This window comes from Camellia sinensis, chromosome 6 (genome assembly GCF_055761805.1).
Source record: "Camellia sinensis isolate YWXY chromosome 6, ASM5576180v1, whole genome shotgun sequence".
In the NCBI taxonomy this organism is placed as follows: Eukaryota; Viridiplantae; Streptophyta; class Magnoliopsida; order Ericales; family Theaceae; genus Camellia; species Camellia sinensis.
Window position 1 is genome coordinate 187,287,435 of NC_138966.1, and position 21,721 is coordinate 187,309,155.

Consider the following 21,721-nt stretch of genomic DNA (forward strand, 5'->3'; position numbering starts at 1 on the left):
GGCAGGCAATACTACATCTCAATATATAATTATTGAAAAATATTATAAGACTCAAATTTTCTACTAAATAAATGACTAAATATCTCACATCAATGTGAGATCTACAAAATTACTGACTCCATACCCATGTGAAACATTTAATCATTTATTTAATAAAAAATTTGATATCCCTAACATTACTCCTAATTATTTAGCTACTCCTGAATGAATGAAGAATAGATTGACACACAGGCATGCCCCATCAATTGCAATTAATTTGAAACTCCCACCAAGAGCAATTTATAGCTTGTTTGTGTGGCAATTGTATAATTTTTTCTTTTGTCCAATCAACAAATATTTTCTTAAATAAAGATTCAAAGAAATGCAACCGTTGTAATAATCTGCTGCATTTGATTTAAAGGATCCAACCAAACACCCGAGTCTCAAAATCATGGTACACATAACAAAAGCTTAAAAGTTCTTGGATAACATCCTCCAAAAACAAAGAAAAACACCAGGAATTCGAGAAACCTAAAAGCAAATCATTCATTCCCACCTGCAGGACCAACAAGAACTCCCTGTGCAGAGCCTTCCTTCCGCCCAGCATCATCCTGCACTTCGTCAGACTTTCTAATCCTAATTTTGTATTTAGCCTCGAAGTCAGCAACTTCCTTTTTCTTCTTTTCCAAGGCCTCATTAAGTCGAGCAATTACCTCCTCAAGACCCTCCTTATTGCGCTGAACAGCTGGCAAGACCTCTTTAATTGTTCTCTCCACCAACACGCCTCCAATCATACGATAGCACCGCCTTGATGGATCAAGTGGTTTTATCGCATTCATCACCAATGAGTGCTCACTTGCTTCCATCTCTAGTTCGGTAATTTTTGAGTAAATTTGGTTGATGTCTGACCTCATGGCACCATATATGTTGGCAACTGCTTGCTCATTGATTGGTTCATTACCTTCAGCTTCAGCTTTACCAGACATGATTCTGACACAATCGGAAACAGGTCAGACTACACTCTATAGCATTCTCACCGTATAAATAACACTTTTGGCAGCCAAAGTTCATGCTTATTTTAATTAAAATATTTAACAAAGCTTGAGCATGGTGTTGTAAGAGAGGTGTTGTAAGAGAGATCCAGTCAACGTGTAAGAATATCAATGAATCATCCATATGGTATCAATCAGTTTAAACACCGCACATAATGTAGCCTCGCTAACAAGGGGTTGTAGTTTTTAAGTTTTCTGCCATAGCAAAATTTTCACGAAGAAAATGTGTTATCTATATTTTTGATAAACTAATAAATGTAGAGCATTGTTTGGAACCTGAATTTTTAGGTTTCAAACCCCCCCCCCCCCCCAAAAAAAAAAAAAAAAAAAAAAAAAAAAAATGATATCAACAAAAAAAAGAGCCTAAAATTCTAGCCAAACGCTGTCCCAACTTGATCATGCCCAATCAACCAGACCACAAGTTCAGATTTTTGGAAACATGCTTCATGATTACTCTTTTATGAAAAGTGAAAACAAGCTTAGATATAGTGCCCAATCCAAACAAAACAAGCTTGAAAAATTACTCCTTTACTGTCCTACAAAACACCAGTGTTTTGCTTTCCCAGTGTTGGAATGGAAGGAAATGACATCATTCCTTTCCCTACAGTTTTCTACCATTCAAATCCCAACAAGCAATTTGATCATAGAGAGTCTAAATCATACTACAGCATGGGCTTACCATTATCTGCTCTCTTTATTTTTAGCACAAATTGGAATTTGTTCTATGATCACCATCATCAAACACAAAAACAATACACCAGAGAAAGAAAATAAAAACTACTCAAAATTCTGACACAACCAAGTGAGATAGAATTTATAAAATAAAAAAACAAGGAAAAGAGTGAATACATGATTCACCTATCTAAACAAGCAACCCAACATGTTTCCCAGTGTCCTCCCCTCCCTCAGCCCCATGCCATTTCCAAACATTCTCAAATCAAATCGAGCAGTACAACATCTATTTAGATATTTGAACTCCCCAAAGGTTGGGGTCTGGGAGGATGGATGTCTTGACTGGTTATTCGTTACACCACGACATTGCTTGGATCAAATTCCACAATTATGTTTGGTGAATTTCGCAAATATTTACCCTTATGATGGTTTCTTGAATTTCATATTAAAGCATGACTAGATCAAATCAAACTGATTCAATTTTGATTAATATATTTTCTTATTGAAATGCTTATTAATGCTAAGAAACATTTTAAAAGGATTTATCATCAAGCCTTATGCCTCTCTCTGTTATCAAAATCTTACGATTCACGATTCAATTCATGATTTGATTCGCAATTTTTGCAAAATCAATACGAATATACGGTTGAATCTATTTTAAAAGTGAATTTCTAGTGAATTGCACGATTCACAATCAATTCGCGATTCGATTAATTTTTTCTTATTATTTGGTCGTTGTTACTCAGAAAAATATGTACGCTTATTGTCCAAATATCAATATTATTGTTAAATTATTATTACTTTGGAAATTAAGGGTTTATCTTTATTTACTGTCTTTATTAAGAATGGTTGATAAGAAATATCTAAAAAGTAGAAGGTAAGATGATGATCTTACATAGAAATAAAAGCATCCTACTAAAAGCAATTCGTATTACATGAATAAAGAGCACAATCAAAATCCAAACTCTTAAAATTGAAGTAAAATAATACACATCACAAATATAAAGCATTAAAGTTTACTAAAAGATTCAAAATTCTAATCTTATTAAACACGTCAACTAAAGAAAACTATGTAAAAACAAATTAAAAATATAATATATTTTTTCCATTTTTGCCAGAAGAAAATAAAACATACATGTACAAGTAGAAGAAAATAAACTACAAACACACAGCCAAACCATTATCAGTCCCCTAGCCCATCATACAACAATCAAAGAAAGCTTCGATATGCGAATTCAACCCAAAAAATAAAACATGATTACAACCACAATCAATAGATCAAAAAATTAAATTGAGCAAAAGTGAACACATCTGCGAAACAGAATCCAGTTAAATTGTGAAAATTTAGGGAGGGTAGTGCGGTGGCAGAGAGGAGAGTGGGTACCTAGACTAGAGTGCTCTTCCTCGTCCGGAGCCGGAGAGCTTCGCAGGAGATGAAGTTATCGCTGGATTGGAGAGTGGTCTGTTCGCCCAGCAGAGACGTTGAGTGAGAAAAAGAAGAAGAAGAAGAAGAAGAAGAAAATGAGGAGAGTAGAAGCCCTACCCGAACCTGGAGAAGTGGGCTTTTCACTGTCGCTGCATCTTCGAGTAGAGAGAGAGTCAAGACTCTCAGAGATTAGCCCTAATTTTTTCTTATTATTTGGTCGTTGTTACTCAAAAAAATATGTACGCTTATTGTCCAAATATCAATATTATTGTTAAATTATTATTACTTTGGAAATTAAGGGTTTATCTTTATTTACTGTCTTTATTAAGAATGGTTGATAAGAAATATCTAAAAAATAGAAGGTAAGATGGTGATCTTACATAGGAATATTTGTAAATTTTTTACCTATTAAACTATGTGATCATCATTCAAAACAACATTTTCATTGATTTAAGTCTAATATTTCATATTCATAAAATATATTTAACATCCAAGTGTGTAGTTATATCTTTTAAGTAATTTAGAGAAAGTGACTGAATTTTTGCAATTCACGATTCAATTCGATTTGATTCGCGATTTGTATGAGGCCATTTCGATTCACGATTCGAATTCTAATTTAACAACTATGCTAAAGACCAATTCCACATTGCTTGAAGGCCTTACTGCCCAACCTGATGCTTTTTGCCTTTTCAAAATCCCAATAATGTTTTCAAACACTTGCACGAGTATATTAAAAAAAAATTCTGGAATTTGTGCATTACAAGGAATCACACAAGTTACTTATCAACACAAAATAAACTAGCCACAAAAAAAAGATGGAAATTCTCATTAGATCAGTCTTGGTCCTATCTTTAAAAAAAAAAATTCAAAGCATTGCTAAAGTAGCATCAACTAGAAATACGTTGCGCACAACTAACTTGCAGTGAAAAAAAGAAAGTTAGTTGATTGCGGAAACCATGTACAACACATTCGACTCAATACTTTGTTATGAAAATAAGTTTGGGCATTGGCAACAGTGACTAACAAACTAAATATGTAATGGATTTACATGTTTGGGGTGGGAATTTTCAAGCCACCCCATCAAACTGAATGAAAAAGTATATAGAGATAGGATCTTGAGAACAATCTAGTCTTCTAATTATCATTTGAGGTCAATCTAAATTATAGTTACTAATTTTATTTTATTTTTTTTTATAAAAATTACCTAAGAAACCTGAATTTTCTTCTAATATTTTTGTTTATTTATAAAATAAAAAATATAACATAAATACACAAATCACAATTTAATAATATTACTTGGAATATAGGGTTAAGAGAATGACACATAAATTTTATAACTTATAACAATCCAAAGCAAATAACTTATATTTTTATTCATTGAATCCATTATCCTAAAATCGTTGAACAATACTTTTGACAAGCAAAAGCCATCTAAAAATCTATCAAATTTAGAAGTTAGAAGTTAGAAATTAGAACTACAATCATGGTAATGAAAGAAATAAAAGCATCCTACTAAAAGCAATTCGTATTGCATGAATAAAGAGCACAATCAAAATCCAAACTCTTAAAATTGAAGTAAAATAATACATAAGTCAAAAATATAAAGCATTAAAGTTTACTAAAAGATTCAAAATTCCAATCTTAAACACGTCAACTAAAGAAAACTATGTAAAAACAAATTAAAAGTATAATATATTTTTTCCATTTTTGCCAGAAGAAAAGAAAACATACATATACAAGTAGAAGAAAATAAACTACAACCACACACCCAAACCATTATCAGTCCCCTAGCCCATCATACAACAATCAAAGAAAGTTTCGATATGCGAATTCAACCCAAAAAATAAAACATGATTACAACCACAATCAATAGATCAAAAAATTAAATTGAGCAAAAATGAACACATCTGAGAAACAGAATCCAGTTAAATTGTGAAAATTTAGGGAGGATAGTGTGGTAGCAGAGAGGAGGAGAGTGGGTACCTAGACTAGAGTGCTTTTTCTCGTCCGGAGCCGGAGAGCTGCGCAAGAGATGAAGTTATCGCTGGATTGGAGAGTGGTCTGTTCGCCCAGCAGAGACGTTGAGTGAGAACAAGAAGAAGATGAGGAGAGTAGAAGCCCTACCCTAACTTGGAAAAGTGGGCTTTTCGCTGTAGCTGCGTCTTCGAGTCCAGAAAGAGTCAAGACTCTCAGAGATTTTAGCCCTAATTTAAAAAAAAGAAGAATATGGGATTAAGGCGGTGTTCGGTTACTTTCAAAACTCCACTCTGTTTTTAAATCATGATTTAAACAAATATGTTAATTAAATATATTTTTAAAATATAATTTAAAATTATTTTTTTAATTTCTCTTTTTTATTTTTTTTATTATTAATCAATCAATCAATTATATTTTTTTACATCTCTCATCTCTTCTCTCATATTCTATACATCAATCAATTAAAAAAATTATAAATTATCTCAAAACTAATAACTAAATAATTTTTTTTTTTTTTCAAATCATGATTCAAAAACTCAAAACATAACTTTACACTTAAATCATTATTCTAAAACTAAACCAAACAGACCCCTAAATTTCTCTTCGAGATGAACTAATTTAGTACTTATTTATTTATTTTTGGTTATAGAGAAAAGTGATATAATAATTGGGTAAAGCACCATAAATCGTAAATAGTAATCTTATGAGCTGTTTGGTTCTTTATTTTCTTATGGATTTAAAAATTTCACGTTAGTGTGAATTACATAAATGGTCAAAATGTGAATTTTTTCATAATATTGAAATTACTAAATGTAATACTTCAAGAAAATTTCCTAGTGTACTTTTTTCAAACGTAACCTTCAATGTAACATTCAAAAAACATAACATTCCAATGTAACACACTAAAAAATTCTTCAATGTACTTTTTCCAAACATAACACTTCAATCAATATAACACACAAAAACTTCTTATCCAAATGTAACGCTCCAATGTAACATACTAAAAAATTCTTTAATGTACTTTTCCAAAACATAACACTCCAATCAATATAATACAAAAAATTCCTGAACATAATTTTCTCAAACGTAATAACGTAACATTCTAAAAGAAATTCTTAGTATATTTTTTTCAAATGTAGCATTCCAATCAATGTAACATACAAAAACTCCTTAGTATACTTTTTTCAAACGTAACACTTTCATGTAACACATTAAAACATTTGTTAGTATACTTTTTCCAAACGAAATAGCACAACATTCCTAAAAAACTCCTTAGTGCATTTTTTCCAAACGTAGCACTCCAGTCAATGTAACACACAAAAACTCCGTAATGTACTTTTTTTAAACGTAACACTCTAATGTAATACTCCAATGTAACACCAAAAAATCACACTATATAAATGTAGATTTACACACTCGACAACCAACACTTCAGCCAACAATTCTTCCAAAAAGAATCTTCTACGCCCAACTTTTCCATTCATATCCTAAAAATGAATTAGAAAAAATAGAAAAATGAATTATAAAAAGACATTCACTTAAAATCAAATGATACAAAATCAAATAAATATAACTTTTCAAAACAAAAAGGACTAATTGGTTCATAAGAAAACTCATATGACTAAATGGATCAACATTCTCCCATATGAGATTTATGGGTAAATTTTTCATAATAATTTATAGTGATCTTTTAACTTTTTACAAATTGTTTGGAAAAATATTGTTTTAGTAATTTTTTGACTAAAATATGAGGTAAAAAAATTAATATGTTTGGAGTGACTTTTTAACTTTTTATAAAAAGTTGTGCAAAAGTAGAGAAAAAATAATTTTTTTGACTTTTTTATTGTTGACTTTTTAATTTTTTTTTAGTGACGTTTTAATTTTTAAGTTAAAAGATTGAGTTGTTTAACCAACTTGCTAAAAAAGTTGTGTTGAGATAAATTTTGAAATTTTTGTAGTTGATTTGATAGTTATGAGTGAAAAAGTTAAATAATTATGATTTACATGTGATATTTTGTCTTATTGATTAAATTAACATATTTAGTCTTTTTTAGCTAATTTAACTAAAATAGCTCATTCCAAACAAAGCCAATATGTATATTTAATCGAACATATTATAATACAAAATTGAAATTATTAGTTCACTCAAACTCTAATATTTTTTGTTATGTTGATTAGATTTTCATAAACATTTTATCTAATTAAACTTATATATTTCCATATCTATTATAAAATAAATATGGTCAAGACAAAATTATTATCCCAAAATTCAGTTGAATAATCAATCATTCTCACTACTAATCATACTATGAATCTTACATATTGAGCTCATCAAATCATTGACATGGTTCCATTGCCGAACTACTAAGCCCAACAACACTTCTTAATCCAAAACCCAATTTTAAATTTCTTTAGGGAAACAACATAATGATATAGTAATGACACATTGTATTTTTAAAACTTTAAATCACATTAATAACCTTTGTTTTTTAAGCAATAGATTGGTTAAAAAATTTATGAAAAAATGTTAAACATAATTTCTTGTTTACCATATTTTCTCATTGCAAGAGTGAATCTCTTGTGAATTTAATATTATAAGTTCTATTGTCTTGTATTTAGAAAAGAGGAAATTGAGTAGAAGTAGAGCAATTATTCGATCTTTCGGAAATTTTATAATGACGGTATATCTCATTAATATCCGGTAGGGGTGAGCATGGACCGGATTGGTCCGGATTGGGAGAAAACTAGGACCAATCCGTTATCTACGGTTCCTGAAAAATTAAAACCAATCCAATCCATTTAAATTGTAGAACCAATCCGAACCAATCCGTTGAAACACGGATTGGATCGGTTTAGGACCACGGATTTAAATAATTAAATAACAAAATGGGTCCCTTTCTTTAGGTGCAAAGCAAACAAAATGGGTCTTTTACCCCATTCTAAGAACAGAATCATTAATCATTAATCAGTAACTACCACCAATCTTAGTAAACAACTAAGATAGATCAATAAATTTCAAGTCCCTATTTTAATTAAAAGCATTCTTATATTTTATTAGTAAGAGATGCACATCCAGAGAAAACTGTGTTAGGATGTAATGTTATAAATGTTGTACACATTTGTGGGTATTATTGTAAATATTCAAATGAGGGTTTTGTCAAATCCTTCCCATATATGAATATACATTCTCAACCCTATTTGGGTCCTCCAGTATTTTATGGTATTGGAGCCAGAGACATCTCTCTCTCATATACTTTGTCTCCCTCTTTCTCTCTTACTAATATGGCCATTGGCCATCAGCTCTTTCCACTTTCTTCTTTAACTGTTCATCTCCACAATATTATCAACCATGTATCTGTTAAAATTTGATTAAAAAATATTCTGTTATGGAGAGACCAATTTACATTGATCCTGATTTGCAATGACCTATTTGGCTATATAGATGGCACAATTGTTGCACCATCAAGAAAGACTGTTGATAAAGAAACTCATAAACAGGTTAATAATCCAAGCTATAAATCATGGGTTCAAATGGATCAAAAAAAAAAACACAGAAAACTCAGTCTGAGATAAAACAGAACAAAACCAGATAACATGAACAATCACATTTCAGAGTGTGACATAATGAAAACATAAAACATAAACAATCGATCTAAATAAAAACATAATGAAAACATAAAAATAATAAAAATAAAAACAGAAAAAAAAAACCTGCTACTTACATTTACCGAATCCACTGTAGATGACATGAAACAATCGATCTAATCTGCGATGGATGATCTGGGGACCCATTTCAGAGTGTTAGAGATTAAACCTATTTCAGAGTGTTAGAGAGAGAGAGAGAGAGAGAGAGGAGCTCACCGAAAGAGGAAGACAAATAAACAAAAATAGTCACCGATCTGAGAGAGAGAGAGAGAGCTCACCGACAGAGAGAGACGAGCAGCAGCACACCGATCTGATCTGAGATGGATGAGAGTGTGAGAGAGAGAACTCAGTCTGAGATGGGAAAGAGAAGAGAGAGAGACACCATCGATATAGAGACCTCAGAAGAGTGAGAGGCGTGAACGAGTGAGGTGAAGCTGCTGGACCTGGATTAGGTTTACATTTTAGTATTTATATCATATAAGAAATTATATGGTGTGGGAAGGTATATAGTATAAAAATATAGATTATTTCTAGATGGTCCAGATCGGTTCCAATCCGGAACCGTGGAGTTCAATCCGGAACCGATCCGTGGCCTACGGATTTTGAAATTCTCAATCCGAAACCGAACCACGGATTCAAAAAACCAATCCAAACCTATCGGATTGGACTGGACCGGATCGGATTACAAATTTTACAGATTCCTTGCTCAGCCCTAATATCCGAGTCTAATAATTATATGGTGCTAAAAACAAAGAATGATTAAAAATTAATAAGTATCTCATGAAATAATTTATGGGAGAAGTGAGATTATTTATTATCTCACACAATATTTATATAAATTGTTTATTTGTAAAATGCTATACTTTTCTAAACCAATACCAAATATTGTTGCCCATTTCAATATTTTCCTATTGTTTTGAAAAACAGAGCCTAGTGGTGCATTCTTTTGAAAAATAAACCTTATCCTCTCAAACACCACATATCTCCTCAACACTCCCCAAAACGACCTTTCCCTCATTTCTCTCATTGCCAAGAAAACATGGCAACCTTTCACTTCACGACCACACCTCCTTCCTTCACTCTCACAAAACCCACAAACCACCACCCTGCTCTCCCCCCGAACCTCCTTGCGTGGCCAGCCTCGCGGACCACCGTCCACTCACACAAAGTGGTAATTGAACACGAGGGTCGAACCACTGAGCTAGAGGTCGAACCCGATGAGACAATTCTGTCCAAGGCATTGGACTCAGGCCTGTCTGTGCCACATGACTGCAAGCTCGGTGTGTGCATGACTTGCCCGGCTAAGCTTTTGAATGGCACGGTAGATCAGAGCGAAGGCATGCTCAGTGACGATGTTGTGGAGCGCGGGTACGCTCTGCTGTGCGTGTCGTACCCGCGATCGGATTGTCAGATTAGGACGATACCTGAGGAAGAGCTACTGTCATTGCAACTGGCTACTGCCAATGACTGAGTTGTGTGTATGTTAGTGTATGTTCTTGTACAAGTCTTCAATTTGACAATAAAGATAATCTAGTTATTTGTTGAGCAGAGTAAATTGTTGATTAATGCTAACATGTTGCTTGGATTTTGAGGAAATGCCGAGCTTGAAAAACAGGTTGCAAATTGGTGTATCTAGGTGTGCAAATCTCACCCACCCAATCTGTACTGTTATTTAGATAAAGCGAACAGCCCAATTTGGTGTGAATGTAGTTTCAAAGCTTGATATTTTTGTTTCAAAAAAACCCACAAGAAATCAGTCCACCCCAATAACAAAAAAGACTAAATCTGTAAAATCAATGTATTAGACCCACATTCATCCATATCTGTGGCAGTTTCAAACCCAACATTGATGGTGGGTGAATAAAGATGTAAAAAAGAGCAAGAAACAACCTTCAAATGCTCCATATTTTGTGTGTGGCGGGCATGTGTTGTGTGTGCCACAACTTCAAGAATATATATATACACATATATATATATATTTGTATGGGAAGAGAAACAAAGCAGCTTATTGGATGGGAGACCTCTCTTAAGGCCATTTCCATCATATCAGATAGAAAGAGGCTGGTGACTCCAACTGGATTTTGCTCCAAAATTAAAACATTTGTTGATCAACACCAACATTGGCCAGATAATCAGCACATCCATCCTCAAAAAGAACTCTTATTGAAGAATGCAAGTTTCTGCTGGAAAGATAGGAGCTCACAGCTAAAAGCCAAATCCGGCAATGGCAGGATGCTACAGGATGTGATTAGCTAATGAACTGAATATGGTGATTTTGTTAATGGTTAAATCCCTTAAAAAATTCTTCGATTTAGCCATATATCATTCCAAACAAACAACAAATAGTTAAAATGCAAGATTTCCTCAGAAGTGCAATGACTGATTGACGCCATACGATTGACAAGTTGGAAAAGGGATTTCAATTTATTAATTATTTCATTCATTACAAATTTAAAATCCACGTACAATACAGCATAGGCTCTTCCTTTCTCATGTCTTCTTGGAAAGCAAATAGCGCAGGCTCCTCTTTGCTCTATAAAAAACCACTTCTCAGCAAAACATTCATGTTGAATTGGCCAACTTGCAGTTGTTTCCTCCTCTTCTACTTTGCACCACCTACTTCAGATAAATAGCTTGCACTGACACAAGCAGAACCATAATTTCAAATGAAATATGGAAATGTAGCAAGTTCTTGGACCTGATCAAACAGACAAATTGGATGATGACAATGGCCCTAAGCAGTAGCTGATTGCCATGCTTTCTTTACTTTTCTTCGCTTGATCTTAACCTTCACATTAACACCATTATCAGTGATAGCCTGAAGAACAATCTGAAGCTTCCCCTCCAATTTCTCCCCTTTCCGTGGTGTGTAAACTGCATTGTGGATATCATCAGCCAATGCTCTCTGAGCTAAAACTTCCCCTACAGCAGTACAAGCAGTTGCATTCTTTGTCGAGGCTAGGTCAAATTTCATGTCCTTGGAAATAGAATGTGCTACAGCAACAACCTTACTAGTAGCCCGGTGAATAATACAGGCCCGGACAGATCCTTTTGATATGTAAATATCCAAGCAAAACGGTTCGTGGTAAGGGGCAGTAAGCTGGTTGAAAGTCAGAGTCCTTACTTTCTTCGTAACACCATAACTGTCGTTTTCACGAAGTGAAGAAATAAAAGCCTCATTTTTAACAAGTTTGGCCAGTCCTTCACTTCTAGAAGCCAATTTATAAATCGGGTTTTCTTTCTTTTTACTTTCTTTTCGTTCCTCTTTAGTCTTCAAGGATTTGTCAACTCCAGGATTTGAAATTTTCTTCTTTGTGCTCTCTTTTTGATCACTCTCGTTCTTCAAAGATTTCTTGCGATGGAAGTCAAAACTGTGTTCTTCAAACTCTTTGGAATCCCTATCAAGCTTATAGAAAAGATGTCCTCGGATTCTCATGTCCTCAATATCATCAAAATCCGGGTCATCCTTATTGGATGGGGCAGAACTACCCATCTCATCTACAGTTTCCACAACCAAACCCTTTCTTTCCGATTCCCTGTCCATTCCTCTGCAAGCCTCAACTAAGCCCGAGGAAACCCGCCAGGCCTCTGCATCTACAACCTCAATTTTGTAATTCTCCAAATGAGCTCTACCGTGCGAAAACAATGGCGAAAGGTGAAGCCCACTACTATCATTTTCAGAAGCAATTCCCTTGTCATGAACCGACCATGATTCAGTTGCCCCATTCTCAGAATCAAGAAAATTCGATGCCCACGTAGAAAACCCAAATACCCTTTGAAAACAAGAATTCACCATCGGTGTGAAGGTGGTGCTACCTCTTCTAAAGAACACTAGTGTCATTTGGGTCAGGTAAGACAGTTGAGCAGAGCTATGAAGAGTTCATTTAACAGCTAATGGACTAGAACAAATAGTGAAACTGAGGAAGGATTGGGCGTGATGTGTGTAGAGTTCGAAGGAGCAAATTATCAAACAGGTGGTGTGTGAGCATTCGAAATGAGTGAGTAAGACAACCATGTTGGTGTTTCTCTTCTTTTTTCTTCGTTTTCCAGGTAACCAAACAGAGGGTAACGAAACAAAGAACAAACACATATACCAATTTTCGAGAGATTATTGAGTGTTAAGAAAATCTATAAGCAAAACTGAAATAAGATTGAAATACATATATATCTACACACATATATGTGTATAAAGGGTGCAAATCAATGATTTAAGCAATACATGAAATAGAAAACCCTAACTTGTTGGTAGACAAGAAGAGAACAAGGAGAGAGAGAGAGAGAGAGAGAGAGAGAGAGAGAGGAATAGGGAATGAGATGAGAGACCGAAGCTTACTTCAGAGTCTCGACGCAGATAGAGATCGTCCAAGTTAAAGCAAAATTATGTACTTATTTTTTAAATATTTTTTTGCCAAAAATTTAAAATTAAAAACTTAAATGGATTCATCCAAAGTTGTACAAGTTAAGCAATTATTGTCTAATTATTATTTTTTTATGAAAAAAAAAATTGGATTAGAATCATGTTGTTTGATTTTTGAATTTTGGTGAAAAAAAATTCGACTTATATATCATATCTCTTTTCTTTTCTTTCTCTTCATAAATTAATATGTGAAAATTCATGCTTAAATCTTCTCCATTGGCAAAAGCCTTGTTTAAAAAAAAAAAACAGAAGAAAGAAACATGAAATTTAATTTTGAGATCTCCAATGATTAGCTAAATCATGAGATATATTTCAATATTATTAAATTATATTTCAAATTTATCATCAGATTAAGATTTAGCTATAACTAAAGCTTCACAATTCTCCTCATTTATACATCTCTCATAATAAGACTCGCATATAACATTTCTATTTTGAATTGTGTAAAAAAATAAAAATAAAAATAAAAATAAATAACATCCTTACTATTAACACAACATTAATGTTTTAGTACTTATAACTCATTTTTTTTATGAAAACAATTAAACTGCATATATATAAAGATAAAAAAATGTAGATAGTCTCCGTACATAAAATTTAACAAATATAGAAAAACATCGAAAATTAATTCCAAAGATGCAAGGGCCAACATCAGTAGCACATCCAAACAAAGATCAAGACCTCTCTACCACCACCCTCACACCGCAGGCCTCAGCAACCGCCCTACCTTATTAAAACATTATTTTTAAAGATTGTTCTAAATTTGAATAAAGAAGAGGGCTGTATTACTCAACCTGACAATTAACTCATGAAATTTTCCTTTGAATCTCTTAAAATGAGTATATAATTCTTAACAAAACAAAATAATAATAAATAAATAAATTGACAAAACAGAAAAATAATAAATATATAAAAATTCATAAAGAGGAATTAATTTGATTTGATATAACCTTACATGTTAAATGTACATTTCAAAGGCCATTAAGGCTTCGTTTGGCTGGGGCTTTTTTTGCCTAAATAAACACAAAGGACAAAATAAACTAAATAAGTCAATAAGACAAAATATCACCTCCAAAACAATAATTATTTCATTTTTTTTCTCACAGAAGTCAAAAAATTCAAAAAAAACTAACCCAAATAAACTTTTTATGCCTAAGCTAAAAAAGTCATAGCCAAACGACAACTAAACATAGAAGAGAGTTTTCCTGTTCCTTTTACACACAGAGAGGCTACGAGCACATGAGCATGGCTATCTTTGTTTCATTATGATACATTAGACACAAGGAATCACACCTCATATTAATCTTTCTTCTCAAATAATGCAAAAGGAATGGTGCTCTAACAAAACCAAATCCATCAAACCACATACCAAACATAAACACAAATCATGATGGCATTTGACAAATATTTTGTCCAATAATGAAAAGAGCAGTTGATTCATAAGCCAATGCTATAAACATTGCCACGGACCCACATAAATCAACGAGTCCTAAAGCTATGAGCCCGCGCTACATGCATTGGCACGGACCCATATTTATTAATGACTCCTAAAGCTATGGGGTGTTGTTGCCCCCACCAGCATATGATAACAACAATCAGACGAGTCTTCATTTAATGGACGGCTTCTAAAGCCATGGGATATTGTTGCCCCACGAGCACATAAAGGGGGCACACAAAGAAAGAAAAAAATAGAAAAACAGCAAAAGCATCTTTCATGCCTTTTGTTAAGAAGCTATTTCTTAATTACTTTCCACAATCACCTAGTAAGTACTACAAGTTTAATCAACATTAGAAAGAGAACCTGTCCTTGAAATAAAGTCAGGATCAAGGATTAAGGTCAGCATTAAGGATTATAACACACATACATTGCTACCATACATCGCTACCATTAAAAGGTTAGTGATTACAGACCATTCGGAAGTTTGGGATTAGGGTTATCATCATATCAGTGTCACCATCTTCAGAGAAAGCAGTCATGTCTATCGGTAGTAAGCTGCCTGATAGGCCATTGGTGCAACACCATTGCCATAGCCTCCGTACGGAGCATAGTTCATCGGAGCTCCTGGGTATGACCCGACAAGAGGAGGAGAGGCTGCTTCAGGTGAGTACGCATAAGGGTTGGTTGGAGGGCTCCTGCTGCCATACATGGTAGGGGATGCAGGATACGGGTATTGAGTGTGCGAGGGAGACCTGACAAATGTAGGTGGTGCTGGAAAAGACGATACGTAAGCATTAGTCGAGCGGCCGGCCTTTGCGGGTGGCATTGGGCCACCATTGTTCGCTCGGGTTCTTTTGTTAGCCGGAACAGTAGATGGCTTTCTCTTCTCACTCTTGGTTTTTTCTAGTTGTTCAAGGCGCTTCTTGAGATGTTCTGAAGGGAATTCTGCCTCGAGTTTGTACTCTTCAATGCACTTGATGACAGCCCGAAGTGCTGACTGCTCCTTGCGTGCAGCAAGATACTGCAAAATACAAAGAATTGCCACTGTTTTAGAGCCTGTATCATATCGTTTATGAGAATTAACATTAACCTATTCCTGAACTTACAGTTTTATAGCCCCAAAGAACATTTAATGCAAATGGAAAACAAAATGCCACTTTTGTGAGGAATCCACAAATAGCGGAAGCAAGTTTTCTTGACTGCTAAACTGGGTGTAGCAAAAAAAATATTTCTCCATTTGCCGGAATAGTTTATAGCACAATAAATTTAATTTTGGAAATGTTTCTGGCAGTGGTAGATCAAGATTCGGTGCCATTCATCACAGATATAGAACTTGGACAAAGAAAGAGAATAGTGTATACTACTTGAGAAAACTCAGGGAACAATAAAAGGATTCACTTTTGTAACATATAGTTCATAGGTGTATAAACCAATAAAACAAAATATGTCATGAAGAACAAAATAAAAAAATTAATACCACTCGGCTAGAATTGTTATGATCCTCCAAAATAGCAGTAGCAGCTTTTTTCGCATCCTTCAGGAAAGCCCTCAGCAGTGGGACGGGGGGAAACTTGTTCTCAAGGCCAACTTCAAAAGTAAAATGGACTGCATCAACCTGCTGACCCCTGCTGATCAATTCTTCAATCATATCTGTATACAACCAGTCCAACTCAATCATGAATCCCCCAGAATCAGAATTAACCTTTAATTATATCAAGGCAAGTCTATTAAAACAAAAACAAGAATTTAACTTTACACCACAAAAATCTTCATATTTTAGTTTTTTATACAAGAATATATTTTAATATGTCAAAATAGTACGAGATCTTTTCCAAATTCTATATATTGGAAAAAAAAAGTGTGAATATAAAATCCTACTATCCATTTTAAAATGCTATATTTACAAACAAATTGAAGTTTCGGACATCAGAGTTCCTAAAATTGAATCGCCTAATTGAGAAATTATTAAGTATAAATCCATATTATTTTGATTTTGATAAATAACTCCCAAGAGTTATCTTCTTCAGTGTGTTTCATGTGTCTTAAGCAATATATTTGTATCCCCAAGTGTTCAAAGCGTGGCCATTTCTAATTTTTTTTTAAAAATTAAAATAAAATTAGAAAATTTGTTCATGTCCAACACTGGTACGGGTCTGAGTAAAAATAGTGACTGTCAGACACGAACACAACACTTTTTCAGGAGTGTTCTTGTTTCTCAATCTGAGCTTAATTTTGTTGAAAGAGTAATATTTTTTTTGATAAATAAGCAAACGCCCTTTATTAAAAAAGCATTAAGATGATGCAAGGAATACAAAAACCCGCCAGGGGAATCACGCTCTAACCAATAACCTCGTCCAAGAACTCTAAAAAACCAAACATATCAAGATCAATTTCCAATTCCAACCAACTATACAAAACAAGTAAACGACTCTCAAGCCAACTAACTGTACGCAGAATCTCCTGAAATGTGCGTCTATTACGTTCCAACCACACTAACCACATCAAACAAAATGGGATCAAATACCACACACACCGTCATCGACGACGACCTTGTTTATTCTAACAAATAGTATGTAAATGGACACCATGTGAATCATCCCTTCATGGACTACAGCCATGCCAAGAAAAACAAGTGATGAAGACAAAGAAGGCTTCCTCAAACTTAAAGAAGTAAGAACAAAATTTTTGTGGCAAACTTACCAATGGCAGCCTAATTCAATTTTCATTTGTTTTTAATAACCACGTGTAAATCGTCATAACTAGAAGGTTGTAGGCCAACAAATTAGGGATGACAATAAGCTTTGGTTCAAAGAGATTCCTCTTACAGTCTTACCCCACCACTCAAAACAAGTTCAGGGCACACCAAGCCAAATATATAAGGGAACACCAGCTAAAAGACACAGAAATTAATTCAAACCAAAAGAAATGAAACCAAAAGAGCATGTGCAATGCATCAACTCCAACAAATGAGGAAGGGGCAACCCTCCAAAACCTCTTGATCTAGTTCTCCGCATAAACAAACATCATGCAATAAGTGCCTTTAGGTTTTAGAACTTTTCAAATTGAAGTGAAAACTGAGCAGCCTATGCAATGCTCGGGCGTTCATCATGGTAGAATACAGCTAATCAACGATTACATACTATAGGATCTTCTACCCAGTTCTCTCCTAGAAGGCATTTAATTTTGTCTCAATTAAGCACAAAATCTTGTGTTAATATCACTGAGTTCTTTTATTGAAATTTGTATCAATGGACGGTTAATCATCATTGTCATGCAGACAAGCATAATAATCCAAATCGCTCAAATATTTAGTTGTCCTTGATGATGTTACAAACTTCCAAATCAGAAAAATCAGAAAGACCAGTTGTTAAACCTACATGAACAAGCGCTAATAAAAAATAAGGGTGATGCATGTATTTATATCAAAATTACCCAGATTAATTTTATAGTTCTCCAACCTTTACAAAAAAGAAGTTTTCTTATAGTTCCCCCATCTATAGCCATATAACCCTTATTCTAAAAAATAACTCTGGATTCTATTCTCCCCACTCCATATCATCCAGGGTTGTAAATGGCCATGATAAGATCACTGTTCCAAAAAAACATAATTGAGGCCATAGCATCTGACAAGTCACTAAATTAAAATATCTGAAATTTTGCCACGTGTTGCATGATTAGTGTATACCATTTTCTTTACTATGATTATCACCAAAACAAAAACTGAAAACATTGTAATGTTATTTTTCTTGCTAGATCCTGCAGCTAAGAAACTATTTCTTGACAAAACTAAGGTAACTGAAAGCTTAGTTTCAACATATTAACCAAGACAAGAAAATGGCTTCTAATTAGATCGGAAAATTGAAAATTGAAATGCGAAAAATGTGAAACATACCAGGCATTTTGTCACCCAAACCCAGAGACACAGCAAGCTTCGGCATTTGCTTCCGCCAAGCAGACCCAACGACAAGCTTCCTATACAAATCAATGTCTTCCTTCCTCACAATCCCAAAAGTCACTAGGTGCTGCAAAAACGTGTGCACATCGGGAGTCTTCACATTCTCGATTCCACCGCGCTGGTCCAAGCTCGCCTTCCACGTATCAGCTATCTCCTTCGCTCGTTGCTTCATGCGCGGCGTCACCATAAGCCTCGAATTCCCCAAAATTGGATCAATCACGACCGGAATCAACGATTCCAGTATCAGAACACAAGCCCATCCCAAATCATTCACTCTCTCGCTCTTCTCCGACCTCTTATCCACTGGAAACACCTCCGAAATCGCCTCCAAAACGAACCTCGCCGGATCGACACAGTCAGCTAGGGCAACCGACATTTGAGCCCTCATTGAGTCCAATTCCTTCTTCCTAGCCGTCACGAACCTCCAGAAACCCTCAGCGTCCATTTTCGTACACAAATTCCTCAGTTTCAACAGCAAACCCTCGCCGTCATCAACTTCGCCTTCTCCACCGCCGTCGCCGACGGCGTCGAGAGCGGCCGCCTTGCACTGCTGGACCTTGTCGAGGGCGGCGGAGACGGAATTGGCGATTGTGACCTCGCGGTTCTCGAGGACTTGAAGGGAGTCCTTGGTCTGAGAGTCGAGAGTTCTGATCTTGTTCATCAGAGCCTCGGACTGCTTCAGGAGGTTTTGCTCGAGAGACGAGAAGTGATCGGACAGCTCTTTCCATAGCAGAGTACAGCTCGTCATGAGGGAGGTTTGCCTCTGGAACTCGTCAAAGCTCGGCGGCGTAGGCTGAGTCCACTCGCCGAACTCACCGCCGGGATCGGCGATTGAACCCATTGTACCAGACTCCCTTTGTCTCAGTGGGACAGAAGAACCCAAAAAAACCCTAACAATAGAAGAGAGAGAGAGAGAGAGAGAGAGAGAGAGTGAATGATGTAGCTGGTGGCGACAAAGCAAGGCTGAAAACGAATGAAGTAGACTGAAGGTGATGACGTGGGGCGACTCAAGGAGCGACACGTGTTATGTCGACTGACAAAGGTGGTAAGGTTGAGGACTAACGTGCGCGGGGTGTGATGGTGCGTAGGATAACTAGGAGTGTTTAAGGCTATGTTTGGCATTATTTTTTTTGGTTATTTTAATTACAAAAAGATAAAATAAATTAAATTAAAATCATTTTATTTTTTCTCTTATAAAAGTAAAAAAAAAAACTAATTACAAATGAGCATTTTTAGCCCCAAGCTAAAATAACTAACTAACATCTCAAACGAAGGCTAAAACAGAATTGAGATTGTGTCATGTTGATCATCTCAACTTGATAAAGTGTTTAAGTTTAGTAAATCTATTTAGAGATCGATTTTATTGATCTGATTTGTTTATTTTTTAAAATCCGTTGAATAAAATATTTTTATAAAAAATCAAAATGAACGGATATTAGTAAGGATATATATTTAAATCAAAATTGTATTATAAAAAAGAATACCTATTTTTGAAATTATTTTTTTTTTTTCTAAAAGCAAATATAATTTAAATATATAATTACCAATATTCAATGATCTTTATTTTTTACATAAATATTTTACTTAATGAATTTTAAAAAATAAACAATTCGAATTAGTAAAATCGATTCCAGAATGAGCCCAACACGAATGTTCTTTTAAATTCAAATGATAATTTAAGAAAAGTCAAACTCTTATAAAAATCAATGAGATCGATAAATCGATCCAATCTCATCTAAACCATGGGCAATTTGGAAAGATTAGTTTTTTTTTTTAACTTTTTGACTTTTTGAGTCACATTATCTATTTACTTTTTTACAAAAAAAATCAAAAATAATTATAAAAATAATGTACAGGGAACAAATATTCCGCAGAGCCCGTACTCCTTTCTACTAAGCTCCTTGTCTGTCCGATCAACCTGCGAACACAACGACGGTGAGCTACCCGACGGTGTGTGGCCGGAAAACCCCTCCGACGGTCAAGTTAGCGCACACTCAGAGATAGAGAGAGAGAGAGAGAAAGAGAGAAGAGACTTGAGTGTATAGGTTTATCTCACCAAATTATGTTTCATGCTCCGCATGGGAGGCGCAGTCATGCTTATATACTTTTTGCGCTCAAATCTGCTCCCATTAGTCTCTTGACACGTGGAGCTGCTTTCCCATCTGTCAGTACAAATCCAACGGATACCACCTAACCAAACCGCCAGACAACATTACCAGGAACTCGGCAGCCCTGAGGCATCACCTCAGCTTCACACGACCAAGCTGCATAGCGAGTCCCAGTGTCCCATCGCCGAGCTACATAACAACCGAGCTCAGTAGCATTCCGGTAGAGCCGAGTTCCAGACAGGTCAAGCCGGCAAACAGAAAGCTTTCCTGCCGAGCTAAACATGCGAACCATGGGTTGGCAGGTGACCATCTCGGCCAAGTAAGCTCGGCCCATACACGGGGCTTGACCCTCGGCCGAGCAAGACCGATTCTGGACGAAAACAAGCCCAAATAGCTCAGCCCCAACTTGGTCCTCAACTTCGACCGAGCAAAACCACCTCTAAATAGGCCCAAGTTAGCTCGGCCCAAACGTGCTCGGCCATCTTCTGTCCGGCTTCTACCACGGTCCAAAGCCAGATTATAAATCTCCCTTTCAAATAATTTTTTATCATTTTTCTAAAACACCACTCAATTTTATTTGATTTTATTAGTTTTGACTCTAGCTATAGTTTAGAAAATAATGAAATCGTTGAATTCTGTCTGATTCTCAATTTCAAGGTTTTGATTATGATGTTGAAACGTATTAGACAATGGGTCCGTTTGGGAAGAACTAAAGTGGGTTTTTTTGGCTATTTTAGTCACAAAAGACAAAATAGGCTATTTTAGCCACAAAAAACAAAACATCACATCCAACCCATAATCATTACACTCTTCTCTCACAAAAAAAAGTCAAAAAAACCAAAAGTCAAAAAGCTCTTCCCAAACCAAGCTTTTTAGCCCAGGCTAAAATAGCCAAAAAAATTAAAAAATCAAAAAGCCAACCCACTTCCCTAACGGAGGCAATAACATATTTGTTTATTATTTTTTTTTATATTTTTACATCTAAAAATTAGAATATAAAAATTATTTGAATAATAGTGTTAATAGTAAATTTGATAAATTCTAATCAATTT

At 34.9% G+C, this 21,721-nt stretch overlaps 2 protein-coding genes and 1 pseudogene across 17 annotated transcripts in view; all 3 read right to left on the reverse strand.

The window, feature by feature from the left end:
- LOC114303994 (prefoldin subunit 2 pseudogene) overlaps positions 1–9,219 on the reverse strand; it is a 232,628-nt pseudogene extending 223,409 nt beyond the window's left edge. The window contains exons 1-6 of one of the 15 annotated variants that reach the window (XR_014331337.1): positions 9,030–9,204; positions 8,829–8,886; positions 5,113–5,333; positions 3,247–3,284; positions 3,088–3,165; positions 371–969 (exon numbers count right to left, since the gene is read on the reverse strand). The product of XR_014331337.1 is annotated as a prefoldin subunit 2 pseudogene, transcript variant X6 (transcript). Of the gene's footprint in view, positions 1–370; positions 970–3,087; positions 3,166–3,246; positions 3,325–5,112; positions 5,334–7,720; positions 7,878–8,132; positions 8,462–8,828; positions 8,887–8,967; positions 9,001–9,029 lie in introns of those variants that run through there. The other 14 variants (XR_014331336.1, XR_014331342.1, XR_014331341.1 and 11 more) reach the window with 14 other exon arrangements.
- A 1,929-nt stretch (positions 9,220–11,148) lies between these two features.
- On the reverse strand, positions 11,149–14,740 carry LOC145792162 (uncharacterized). Its single transcript, XM_082872837.1, has one exon. It carries the CDS (start codon positions 12,590–12,592, stop codon positions 11,486–11,488), a length of 1,107 nt encoding a protein of 368 aa, XP_082728963.1. The 5' UTR covers positions 12,593–14,740; the 3' UTR covers positions 11,149–11,485.
- Positions 14,741–14,887: 147 nt separating this feature from the next.
- LOC114303989 (FRIGIDA-like protein 4a) lies at positions 14,888–19,594 on the reverse strand. Its single transcript, XM_028249172.2, has 3 exons — positions 18,499–19,594; positions 16,084–16,256; positions 14,888–15,627 (listed from the first exon to the last, which is right to left on the reverse strand). Exons 1-3 carry the CDS (start codon positions 19,400–19,402, stop codon positions 15,148–15,150), a joined length of 1,557 nt encoding a protein of 518 aa, XP_028104973.2. The 5' UTR covers positions 19,403–19,594; the 3' UTR covers positions 14,888–15,147.
- Between the last annotated feature and the right edge of the window lie 2,127 nt (positions 19,595–21,721).